This window comes from Terrapene carolina, unplaced genomic scaffold (assembly GCF_002925995.2).
Source record: "Terrapene carolina triunguis isolate 2854851 unplaced genomic scaffold, T_m_triunguis-2.0 Scaffold141, whole genome shotgun sequence".
NCBI lineage: Eukaryota > Metazoa > Chordata > Testudines > Emydidae > Terrapene > Terrapene triunguis.
This window is the reverse complement of record NW_020664492.1, coordinates 8859259-8872350: the sequence shown is the minus strand read 5'-3', so window position 1 is coordinate 8872350 and position 13092 is coordinate 8859259. Positions and strand designations below refer to the sequence as shown.

The 13092-nt window shown below is 42.1% G+C and overlaps 1 protein-coding gene across 1 annotated transcript in view; it reads left to right on the top strand.

Moving 5' to 3' along the window:
- Positions 1-1715: 1715 nt before the first annotated feature.
- Positions 1716-13092, top strand: part of LOC112117710 (probable tRNA methyltransferase 9B) — a 32659-nt gene continuing 21282 nt past the window's right edge. Inside the window, exons 1-2 of the mRNA XM_024215753.3 lie at positions 1716-1936; positions 5898-6071. Coding sequence (XP_024071521.1) covers positions 1783-1936; positions 5898-6071 — 328 coding nt within the window. The 5' untranslated portion in view covers positions 1716-1782. The remainder of the gene's footprint in view (positions 1937-5897; positions 6072-13092) is intronic.

Below are 13092 nucleotides of genomic sequence, written 5' to 3'. Positions count from 1 at the left end.
TCATAGTTCAGCAATGATGCTATTAAAGGATTTTCATAGTGGTGATGGCCCTGATTTTGCCACTGTTTCTGACCTTGAAATTAACAGGACTATCCAGTGTAAAGTATTATTTACACAATATGATACTCCTGGGGAATTGTGCGCCACTGTGCGCACTCATATTTCATGTGCTGTGCATATTTTAAATATCTTTTTGCAGAAAATAGCTTCTGCTGAACAGTTGCTGCAGTTCCACCTTTTGCTCACCAAAAGGTGCTGTGGCACTAGAGCAGAGCAGCAGCTCTTGGCAAGCCCCAGCTATCACAGGCAAGAGAAAGAGCTGCCTTCTTCACAGTGCCTGTCAGGCCAGGTCAGGAGATGGGGTCTATGGGGAAACAGACAGCGTGGGGCTGCTGGGGGGTTAGACAGGGGCTCATAAGGGCTAGTGGGGGAGGACAGACTGGGGTAGTGGCTGAGTGGAGGTGCAGGGCCACATGGGCAGGTAGGGGTGTGTGTGTGTGTGTGTGTGTGTGTGTGTGTGTGTAGACCTACAGGGGGAAAGTGGATGGCTGAGTGGGGTCATAGAGACACATGGTGACAGGGGCGGATGTGCCTGACTGAATGGAAGAGGCTAGGGGTCAGCCAGGGTCTGCATGGGGATGCTCCCTAACAGTCCCTCCCCACCCCCAAAAAACCCTGTTCCATACTTTTCCCACCCATACCCAACAACCCTTCAAGTTCATACCCAGGTTCCTTCCCAGCAATTACTTGCCTCTCCCTCAGCTCCTCTGTTACCCCTGACTCCTCCAAGCCTTTGCACTGCTTCTGAGGGATGCGGGAAATACGGTTCTGTATTGTAGTTAAACGAATTATTACTCAGAGTTCTGTATTAATATATGCCTAGTAAGGAATCTGTTTGTCAAAAAAAAAAAAAAATCCTGAATCTTTTTTGTTGTGTGTATTGTTACATACATACTTGCTGACAAGTATTTTGAAATAAATTACTGAAATAATTGAAACTGGTGTGATTATATAGTAGTATTTTGACAAATAAAACATGCAGAATTTTAAAATATTGTTTACAGATTTAAAAAAAAAAATTGGTGCAGAATTCCCTTAGAAGAAATGTGAATAAGTGTTGCTGATTTGGACGCAAAATTAGCAAGTCTTAGTCATGAGGACAGGTTAAACAATGCTTTTTGCCTTAAAAGTCTTGCGTGTGAAACACTTATTTATATCATACAACAGGGGTAGGCAACCTGCGGCACGCAAGCTGATTTTCAGTGGCACTCACAGTGCCCGGGTCCTGGCCACCAGTCCAAGGGGCTCTGCATTTTAATTTAGTTTTAAATGAAGCTTCTTAAACATTTTAAAAACCTTATTTATTTTACATACAATAGTTTAGTTATATATTATAGACTTATAGAAAGAGACCTTCTAAAAACGTTAAAATGTATTACTGGCACGCGAAACCTTAAATTAGAGTGAATAAATGAAGACTCGGCACATCACTTCTAAAAGGTTGCTGACCCCTGTCATACAATGTTGTATAACGTCAGAAAGCAACACAGATTAAACAGTACTTTTTGCCTTAAAAATCCCAATTGTTTCTCTTTGTTTATGATAACTCATCCCAAGTAGTAAATGGAGATTCAAAACTAATTGCATAATACTACTTAAATTTTATGGTTGTATTTTGGAAAACGAGACCACACAGGTTTCTGAGATGACCTTCTTTTTTCTCCTTTCTGCTGCTTTAGGAGTATTGCATGGGGCTCAATGAGGTAGTGTAGCCTTTTTGTGATGGAGAAGGAGGCAAGCCAGTTGGAGAAGGACCATGTCCATAGTGTGTATGAGAAAATTGCTCCTCACTTCCATGATGCACGCTACAAGGCTTGGCCAAAGGTACAACAGTTCCTTTCAGATCAGGATCCAGGCAGCCTGATTGCTGATATTGGTAAGTTTCATCCCGGAGTATGACAACTGTTTAAAAAGGAATTTAATTTGTTTAGTGTTGTTAGTGATCAAAGCCAGGGATGCCTCTTCTCTGTATTAAGCAGTACTTCTGGGGATGGTCAAGGTCACCTTGCCTTAAGCTGTAGGGTTTGAAATGAGTGCTCATCTGCAAAATGAGTGTTTTGGAGCTGGTAGGTACTCTTTTAATCATCATAGCCTGGCTGCCTATCAAATTTGCCTCCTGCTGCCTGCTCTCCCTTTTTCTTCTATAATGGACCTGCTTCCAGAGCCACCCATAGATACATACAAGCCATGTGGCTGTGCAACTTTTCCTATTACCTACTTGTGACGGAGTGTACCAGGCCTTTGAGGCCCCTTGCTGGAGGGCCCATGGTCTTACCATACCCTGCCCCAAGAAAGGAGCAGTGAAGATGGGTCCTCCAGGCCTGCCTAGAGAGGCTGCACAGAAGCAGCCAATCTGAGCCCAGCAGGCTCAGCTAAAAGGAGCTGCAGGGCCTGAGCAGGTCAGTAGGACTAGAAGAGCAAGGAAGGGTGCTTCTTCCTGGTCACAGGAGCTCGAGAGAGCCAGAAGATGGGTTCTGGTGGCATTTGTATTTCATAGAATATCAGGGTTGGAAAGGGACTTCAGGGGGTCCTCAAAGCAGGACCAATCCCCAACTAAATCATCCCAGACAGGGCTTTGTCAAGCCTGACCTTAAAAACCTCTAAGGAAGGAGATTCCACCACCTCCCTAGGTAACCCATTCCAGTGCTTCACCACCCTCCTAGTGAAAAAGTTTTTCCTAATATCCAACCTAAACCTCCCCGACTGCAACATGAGACCATTGCTTCTTGTTCTGTCATCTGGTACCACTGAAGAGCCTAGATCCATCCTCTTTGGAACCACCTTTCAGGTAGTTGAAAGCAGCTATCAAATCCCCCCTCATTCTTCTCTTCTGCAGACTAAATAATCCCAGTTCCCTCAGCCTCTCCTCATAAGTCATGTGCCCCAGCCCCCTAATCATTTTTGTTGCCCTCCACTGGACTCTTTCCAACTTTTCCACATCCTTCTTGTAGTGTGGGGCCCAAAACTGGACACAGTACTCCAGATGAGGCCTCACCAATGCCGAAGAGAGGGGAATGATCATGTCCCTGGATCTGCTGGCAATGCTCCTACTTATACAGCCCAAAATGCTGATGATTTGGTGAGAAGGAAGAAGATCTGAGAACTTCAGCCCTTAGGTAAGAGTGAAGAAAAAGGGGCTACGTGGGAAAAGGCTCAGGCTAGCAGCAGCGAACTGGAGGCAACTGCTGTTGATAGTGTCTCTGGGTTGGGACCCGGAATAGTGGGTGGGCCCTGGTTCTCCCACTGGTGAAGTGGTCTAAGCCCCAAGAAGGGGACAAGGCTTAGAATCCCAAAGGCAGGGCGGGATTTAAAGGGCCCAGAGATGGGGCTGAATACCCTGCTGAAGGCAGGCAGTGTGTTGAACTCTTTGCTACCCCAAAAGGGGTTCATCTATTTGACTGTGTGAGTTAGCCTGGCTGCCTATCAGATTTGCCTCCTGCTGCCTGCTCTCCCTCTTTCTTTATAATGGACCTGTGTGAGTTGGCCGGAGAGCTGAGCCTCTGAAGACCTACAAAGAAAGGCTGACACCCTACTGAAGGCACTAGGGGCCAGAAAGGCTCGCAGTATCACACCCAGCCATTAGGAGGCACTTGGGAGGTGAATGTCCTGTCACCATTATTAAAGGAAAGTATGAAAGGGCTAAATAGCTGAATAACGTTGCAAATAATTTTCCCTTTTTTATTTTAAGCTGATGTTAGTGGATATGAAAAGTTTAATATATAGGATAAATAACTCTGGAATTTGAAGTTTTCTATTTTTCTAAAGTTAAAGCATGGACCATGCCAGGGCAAGTTTCCCTGTACTACCGTGCCAGTGTGCTTCCATGCCTGCAGGGACAACAGGTTCTGGCCAGCTGGTAGTTTTGCCACTGTCCTTCTTCATTCTTTAAGAAGTAACATGGTCTACAAGGATGTTAATAGTGATATGGACACCTCCCCATTAGAAACTGAACCAAGACCCTGGAAGGATTTCACGTTGACCACCAAACAGAGGTCTGATATGGCCAGCTCATGACTGCTACTGACCTGTGCTGGATTCAAACTAAAAATAAGTAGCTTCTCTACTCCTTTTTCAGTTTGCTAAAATCATCTCTCCAGCCCCTTTCTTTTTTTCTTTCAATTCTTAGAGTGTTGATGAAAGTGAAGTATCAATAACAATGGCCTGGGCCAAACGTGTAATGTACGATGTTGCACTGACTTCCCTACATTGCTCTGTGTGCGCACACTGGGCTTTCTGCTCTACGTGTCTCTTTTATTTCTGGGTGTTCTCGTGAATGGTTGGTGTTAATTTCATAGTGGTTTTTAGTGTATTGTGAACTGTGAAAACATAAGAGATACCATTCCTCTGGGGCCAGAGGCCAGCAGCTCGCTGGCTGATTAGCCCCACCTGCTGCACCTGAGAAAGAGTTGGAACTTAATTAACTGACTCTTGGAAAAAGAGGGCAGAAGGAAATGGAGGAGGGGATTGCAACAACCTCCAGAAAGCTGAGGGACCAAGGGCTGTTCCCTCAGTGGACTGCTATGGGAGCTACTGCACAGAGGAGTTGTTCCAGGAACCACATGAACAGAAGGGAGATACTGTGGGGTCCTTTTTTTGCTGAGCCTCCGAGGTAAGAGCTGGGAAATGTTGATTATTGAAGTTACTGGTGTGCGGGACAGACGGGGAAAGGGCTATTTGGTCTCCACAGACTTTGAAGGAAGAGTCTGCAAGGTTTTTTTGATTTGTTTAAGAACACTTAAAATAAATCAACTAATTCTGCTGGAAACTGATTCCTTGAGAGAGCTCAGACAGAATTAACCCAGGGAGTGAGCTGACTCGGCAAGAGCAAAGCCTCGTCTGGTCAGAGGAGGGCACTGTAAAATAGGCCTCACTCCTTTCATGTGAACAAATACATATACATTATGAACCATCAAATTGAATTTTGCCTGTGACATGGAGGATTTGAACTGAAGTCTCCAGAAGTGAAAGTCTATTATATTAACACAATGCACCTCACTCCCTTTTCTTAATTTGGTCTGTGATTTCAATGACAGTCATTCAAGCAAGAGGTGAGAAATCACATTTGGTAACTTTTTAGATTTTCAAAATGTAAACAGTTTTTCAAACTATCAGACTTAATAGTATAAGGATTCAGATACCTGAGCCCCAGATGAAAATGCTAGCAGTAAAATAGTTCTAGTCTAAAGTTTTGTTATTATTTCAACACAGATTTTTTTGTAGTGTGGGAAGGCTGTACATCTCTACATCAGAAGCATACACTTAGGAAGAAGAAACTGCAGGGAGATATCAGACAAAGAAAGTTCCAGTTGTCATGGCAACAACAATTAGCAGCAGATAACAAGAAAACAATGGGTTTAACAGCTTGGTCTAATAGTGATTTAATTACTTAGCCTTCTGATTTGTCTGTTTGAATACAAGGGAATAATTCAAGGCTGTGCTGCTGCCATATGATGCTTTAATACAGTATTTTTGGTCTCTTACAAGCAGAAGTGCAATAGAGTCATAACATAAATGTTATTGATTCTGTATGCTCTGAGAAAGCCAAGACAAATGCTCTTTAGCAAACCCATCTCATCACTTAATGTCACACAGCAAAGAGCCCACTGTTTGACAGATAGGAACAGTCTGTGCTCATTGTGCTAAAATGATCACAAGACACAATAAATTCCTCTATAATGTCATCCTGTTTTGTTTTGGTTTTTTTTTTTTAAGTGGACAGAGAATTTCAAATTATTGAGGTCAGACCCTGGCATATTTCATTGCTCATGTCAGGAGTACATTCTCTTGCATACAGAAACTGAATGACACTCTTTCTCTTCCTTATTTTACTACTTCAGGCTGTGGAAATGGCAAATACCTTCATATCAATTCTCAAACCTATAAGCTGGGCTGTGATTACTGCTTCCCTTTGGTGGAGTCAGCACGAAATGATGGCCATGAAGTAATGGTGTGTCATAGTCTGTGCCTGCCATATCGGAATGAGTGTTTTGATGCTGTCTTATCCATTGCTGGTAAGTTTTGTACATTGGCAATTTCTGTTGGCCAAAATTTCAAAGGATAATCATGTTTGGAGCTTCTAGGCTGGCTTCACAATCTCTGCCAAGTGTTTTGGCAGAGGGCAACACAAGATTTGGGTAGACCAAGGAAATTTTGCACCAATCTAGTTACACCACTGCAAACCCCTCCCCACTTTGCCAGTGCTGTGCTGTTAGTAACTTGCTAGGGTAGGTTACACTGGTACACGCACTGCCTACACCAGTGGTTTGCAAAAACCCAAATATAGACCAGGTTCTATTTGGGCTTTTCCCAGTGGCAAAAATGTGAAATGATGACCACCTGCCAGCAGGAAAATATGATGAAAAGAGCCAGCAAAGGAGTCTCTGGTAAAACAGATTTACGTGGAGAGGAGTAGACTGGGCTCTGAGTTGCAGGGCCAGCATTCATTCAACCACAGTAGTGAGAGGTGCTGCCACTCTACTAGCAAATGAAGGATTGAGACCCAAAACGTATCATTTTTTCCTGTTGTTGAACTCTTAAGATGCTGGCACGGCTTGGTAGGGAAGCAGGGGCAGAGTTATCTTGCTTTTTGGTTTGTGAGAAGGTGGAAGCCTTATCTTTTGGACATGTGGAAACCCCATATTTGTACATTCTGATCAGGTAATTACAAGCTGAAGTGTGTGTTTCTATAGGCAGGAAGATGCACATGATAAGGGAACCCATTGGAAAGATGGCACTGATGGCTTTGTACACTTACACAGGGTTTCGGGTGAGGTTGTGATTACATTAATTTCCCAGTCGAATGTGTAAATTCTGCATGAAATAACTAGCTGTTCAATACTTGACAAATATCAATCACTACAATATACTGTGAAATTTTAAAATAATCACCAGTATTCCATCTTTTCATAACATGCTGTAGTCACCTGCATCAACACTAACTCCTGTCTCCTCTCTGCTCTTAAGGCTTCTTTTATTTTGTTCCTCTGCCCTTTGCAGCTCACCTTAATGGGAGAGGACGTCTGTCCTTGCTCCTGTAACTGAGACATCAAGTAAGAGTGAGGCTGCAGAAACTTCTATATCCTTCACTACCTTTCCTTAGAAGCTACGGGGCTCTCCTCTCTTTGGGGCAATCTTCATGAAATTACCTAACAAGTCCACAAGTCAAATAATCATATTAAAAACAGGATTGATTAAAAACAGAGAAATAGTGGAACTAAAACAAAAGACATTGTTTGCTTAACAGAGGAAGATTTACTTTTCCTGTAAGTTAAACAACATGAGACACACCTAGCTTCATTAAAGCAAAATTAAATGTGAATATCTTACATCTCTTTAAATCAATCACTGATCAGGCTGACAGCTTCCTCTCCCTATCTCAGAAAGTCTTTCTTTCAGCCTCTTGAGACTCTGGTTTTCAAATCCCAGATCCATGTCAAGTCCTTTGATGTTCAGAGGAGCTTCCAGAGTTCATTATCATACTAGATACAGTGTTCTGTTCTATGTAGGTATTCATGCTTATCACTGGAGTATCTGAGCACCTTACATTAGTTTATTAAGCAACATGACGACACATGTGTAACATGTTTGTTCTCTCATCCTTTCCCCAGTTGGAGAAGTGTGTGCAGTGGGGTGTTTTTCTTTGGAAATTTTTTAGTGTGTGTGCGTGTAATGTTAACAAACACACATTACATTGTTTGTTAGAGAAGGCCAAGCTCACAGACATGTGGCTTACACTTAGAGCAAAAGGTGTAATGGTCCTTAGTTCCTATGGACCTTGTAATGGTCCTTAGTTCCTATGGAAGTTTATTCCACAGTCTAGGGCCAACCCCCAAGACAGCTTTATCTTCTGTACAGACGAGCTTTACCATTATTGTAAAGAATTCCATTACCCTGGAGGAGCGTAGTTGTTGACCATTCTTCATCCCAGAGCTGTAGGTAGTTTTCTAGGTATTGTGGGTCCAGGACATGGAGCACCTTGAAGATATGGACTGAACCCCTGAACTTGATCTGATATTCTATGGGAAGCCAGTGTAGAGAGCAGAGCACAGGGCTGATATGCTTACAATAGCCCATGTTGCTGAGGAGAGACACTGCAGCATTCTGTACTAGTTTGAGTTTTCCAAGGGGCGATGGCTTCATGCCAAGCTATACTGCTGTCGTCCAGCGGAGAGGTGGTGAAGGTGTGACTAACTGAGGCCAGGTCATTGTCTGCCAGATGAGACTGAGATGGTAGAAAGCATTACTTGCAGATGCGGCTATGTAAGCTCTTAGAATCGACAAGTTATCCAAGAGTACTCTTAGACTACAGACTGAATTGACCAATTGTTGGTGCGTACCTTCATCAACAGGTTGACTTCATGGCGGCAAACTCTTCAGAGTGCTTTCGTCTGCCTACTAGTATAATTTGTTTTACTCAGGTTCAGCATCAGTCAGCTGTTAATGCACTAGGGCATCTTGGTGGTAGTAGTGTGGCCGTATGTGGTAACGTATAATATTGCCAATACATGATATATTTACTTTATCATGCATCTTATGATATTTGAAGTTCTTCTCAAAGCACAAGTTCTTGGAGTAATAGGATTATATGAGAATCTCAGCTTCTGTTTGTAATTTCTTTTAAATGAAGCTTCTAGCCCACATGGTTGCTGAGAAAAGCTTTAAAACATGCACTTTAAAGGATCAAAAACCAAAAGGCAAATAAAAAGAACTCCAGACTTCTTATTTAAATCTAGTGATTTCTAAGCCAATCTCATGGGTTTTGGACCTGACTCATTTTTATTTATTTATTGTGAGTGATGGGTTTTGGCAATACTGCAGACAGCCCCCCCATCTCTGAGTCCTATTTGTCCCCACATAATCTTCTGAAGATAGATACACACCAGAGGTGATGGTAAACAATTGCATTTCCTATCTTCCAGGAGATTGTCTAGCGACAGGAATAAGGTCCTTCAGCAATGCTCAGGCCAGGACTAGACTAGAAACTTTTGCCAGCATAGCAATGTTGATTAGAAGTAACTTCATGATTTTTTGGCCACATTTCTATGCCAATAAAAGCCCTAATGTAGATGCAGGTACACTGGCATAAAAGTGTTTTTGCCACTATAACTTCTTTTGCTCAGGGAACTGGTATAAACTACACCAGAAAAAGCACTTTTTGATCAGTACAAGCTGCATCGGCATTCAGAGGGTTTTGCAGTAAAGCTACACTAACAAAACTTATAAGCATAAAGTAGATCTAAATAGATTCCTTTCAAATGCGTAACTCCTAACAGACAAATCTTCCACAGCTCTTTGCTGTGTACGTTTTCTCCATTTACTCATAACACAATTTTACTCCAGTTTAAATATCGCTCACTGACAGAAACCAGCCCCTTTATCACAGTAACATATACTGTGGGTTTCTGTGTGATTGTTTGCATCAGAGTGCCAACCCTGTCCCATTGAAATCACATGGAGGTTAGCCATTGACTTCAGTGACACGTGGGCACCAATCCTTCTATCTCTCTTTCTGTTAAGGAATTATTAATGCTGTCTGAATCCACTTGGCATATCTATAGCTCTTTCAAAATGGCTTTATCTCGATCCTAGTGAGATCATGCTCTGTATGAACATAAGAATGGCCACACTGGGCCATTGTGACATTCCCCAGATACAATCTGGACTGCTGAATAGCTGTGTCCTGTCAGTTCTCCAATCTGGGATGCCTTTTACATTGCTTCGCTGTGAAAGCAACTGCTCCTGGCCTTGCTCACACACAGCCTCTAACATGTAAATTACTCCCAGCTATACTGCAAGAGGGTTTCAGCTAGCCATTCCTGAATTCTATTGCAGTGACACCAGCAAATTCTTGTCCCCAGAAATGTGCGTCTTGTACTGTCCAGCTCTTTCCTTCTGTGCAGTACAAGCTCATAGAAAGTACGTCATCTCAACATGGTTTGTGCATAGTATTTTCTATTATTATCTTAAATCTTCTTAGCATATGTGCAACGTGCCTCTTTCATCACAGAATTTGGTCCACTGGTTGGATCATTAGTTTCCCTGGCTTGGGATGGGTACTGATGGGGAGTTCGACGTGAACGCTGATCCATGCCCCCCATTGGGAAACTTCATTTCAGATAACAAACACTTTAATCCAAACACACACTGGTTTAGATAAAACAATAAAACAAGTTTAACTACAGAAATATAGATTTTAAGTGATTACAAGTAATGAGGCATAAAAGTCAGAATTGGTTACAAAGAAATAAAAGGTAAAATGCAAAATAATACCTAACTTATCAAGCTAAGTGAATTCAAAGCAAAGATTTCTCACCACATGCTTTTAGCTGTCTGACTGAATCCTGTTGGCCAGTACCCCTACCCCAATTCAATGATGCTCCTTAGTAGAGATGAGGGGAGAGAGGTAATTTGTGTCCTCTCTTCTCCTTTAGAGCATTTCTGTTCTTTGAGAATCCTCTCCAACAGGGGTTCAGGCGACAGCAAGTCTGTTTGCCAAGTAAATTTCTCGCTCACACTCTCCTTCCTGCCAAAGAATGGCTGCTTAGCCAGGTAATAATCCATTTGATTATGCTCACACCTGGCAGAGGCGTCATTTTGCTTATTGTCTCTGAGGAACTGTTTTGTGCCTGATTTGTGAACTTGGAGCATGTCTCAGTAAAGTCATACAGTAGAATCTTATTATTTTACATACAATGTTGCCACACATATTTTACCAGGACAATAATGTTCAGCACATTGAGTTTTCAAATGATACCTCCTCACAAGGCATACTTTGTACAAAATCCATTATAGTCTTGTAAAAGTCTGTCACAACCATCTAACCTGTTATCTTGTCTTCCGACAGTGGCCAATGCCAGGTGCTTCAGAGGGAGTGAACAGAACAGGCAATCATTGAGTGATCCATCTCATTGTCCACTCCCAGCTTCTGGCAGTCAGAGGCTAGGGACCCCCAGAGCATGGGGTGCATCCTTGACCATCTTGGCTATTAGCCAGTGATGGATCTGCCCTCCATGAACTTATCAAATCCTTTTTTGAAGCCAGTTATACTTTTAGCCTTTACAGCACCCCATGACAATGAGTTCCACAGGTTGACTGTGCGTTGTGTGAAGAAGTACTTCCTTAGTTAGTTTTAAACCTGTTGCCTATTAATTTCATTGGGTGATCCATGGTTCTTGTCTTATGTGAAGCAGTAAATAACACTTCCTCATTCGCTTTCTCCACACCATTCATGATTGTATAGACCTCTGTCATAGGCCTCCTCAGTCGTCTGTTTTCCAAGCTGAAAAGTCCCAATTTTTTTACTCTCTCCTCATAGGGGAGCTGTTCGGTACCCCTAATCATTTTTGTTGCCCTTCTCTGTACCTCTTCCAATTCTAATATATATTTTTTGTGATGGGGTGACCAGAATAGCACACAGTATTCAAGGTGTGGGTATACAATGGATATATATTTGGATGAAACCTTGTTAAACTCTCCTATGTATTGAGTTCCTGGACTACTTGAGATGGGGGCAGCGGTGAGACCAAGCTTTTTCTTGTAATTAAGATATGCCATTTCTTTCCTTTGTATGTAAAGGCAAAGTCATCATGTGCTGCTTCTCTCTCTCTCAGCCAGATATGCTGTTAATTTGGTAATAAATAGAAATTACTTTACTATCTGATCAGTTCCCTTGTCCCACTAGGAGGAAAGAAGCTGCTGGAATGAATAGTAAAGGGCTTTCCTTAAAGTTAATGCCATTATATGAAAGATAACTTCAGTTAATCTGTCATGTTTTTGACATACAAAGTACAGCAAACTAAATATAGAGGGCCAGATCCTGAACTGGTGTAAATCTGCCTAGCCTCACTGAAATCAATGGAGCTCTGCCAATTTGCACCAGTTGAAGACTCGGCCCAGTGTTGCTAGGAAGACTCTTCTGCCCACGCTGCTTTTTTAGTTGGAGAAAGTTTTAACACTGTTAGCAAATGTGGAAAGATCTGAATGTGTGAAATGAGAATAATTAGCCTCTCTTCGACAGTGAAATCAGAAGAGTATCAGTTGTGACTCATCGGGGATATTATCTTGCAAGCCATGACACTTCTTCTCTGTATGGAAAAGATTTTTAGAAAAGGGATCACTTTTATAAAGGGCAAAATTCTCCTCTCAGATCCTCATTGCAAATATCTGTTGCCTAGAAAACTCTTGTAAAATGTGTTAGTTGTCAATACTACAACATAGAAATCTGTGCTGAGAAGTTCTGCATTAATGAAATCCCATTCTGACATTTTATCACAATGAAGAATTTTTAAAAGCACTCTACTGAAGTTGAAAGGCCTAAAATTAGCTCCACTAGCTGTGTGTGCACATCATGTTCTCTCCTTTCCTCTAGCTGTCTATTCTGTATTTGTGAGCTTTAGAGAACAGGATTCTTTCATCATTCTGCCTCTCCACAACCAGGAAGAAGGAATGCAAGATCTAAACAAAGTGCAGCGTGCCTCCTCTTGTTTCATGTGCTTGTGTTTGTGCTCATACAGAAACCTGCTGCCCTGTTGGGTGGTTGTAAGGACTTCCAAGAGAGAGATCTCAGTTGTCATTGTTGCAGCCCAGGTTGCAATGGCAGTTTAAAAACTGCAAAATTATTTAAATTACTGTGTGTATTATAATATAGGTTAAATGTTATTTCTTTCAAGAGTCCTTTTAATGCCTTCAGTATTCCCTATGGCTTTCATGGGGATTCTTGCCTGAAGGGCAAGATTCTGATCTCAGTTACATTGGTGTAAATCCATAATTAATCCATAATTAATGCCAGATTTAAACCTGTATAACTAGGACCCTACCAAATTCACAGTCCATTTTGGTCAATTTCATAGTCATAGGATTTAAAAAATCATAAATTTCATGATTTCAGCTATTTAAATCTGAAATTTCATGGTTTTGGAATTGTAGGGGTCTTGACCCAAAAAGGAGTGGTGGTGGGGTCGCAAGGTTATTGTAAGGGGGGTTGCACTGCTGCTGGCTGCGGCACTGCCTTTAAAGCTGGGCAGCTGGAGAGCG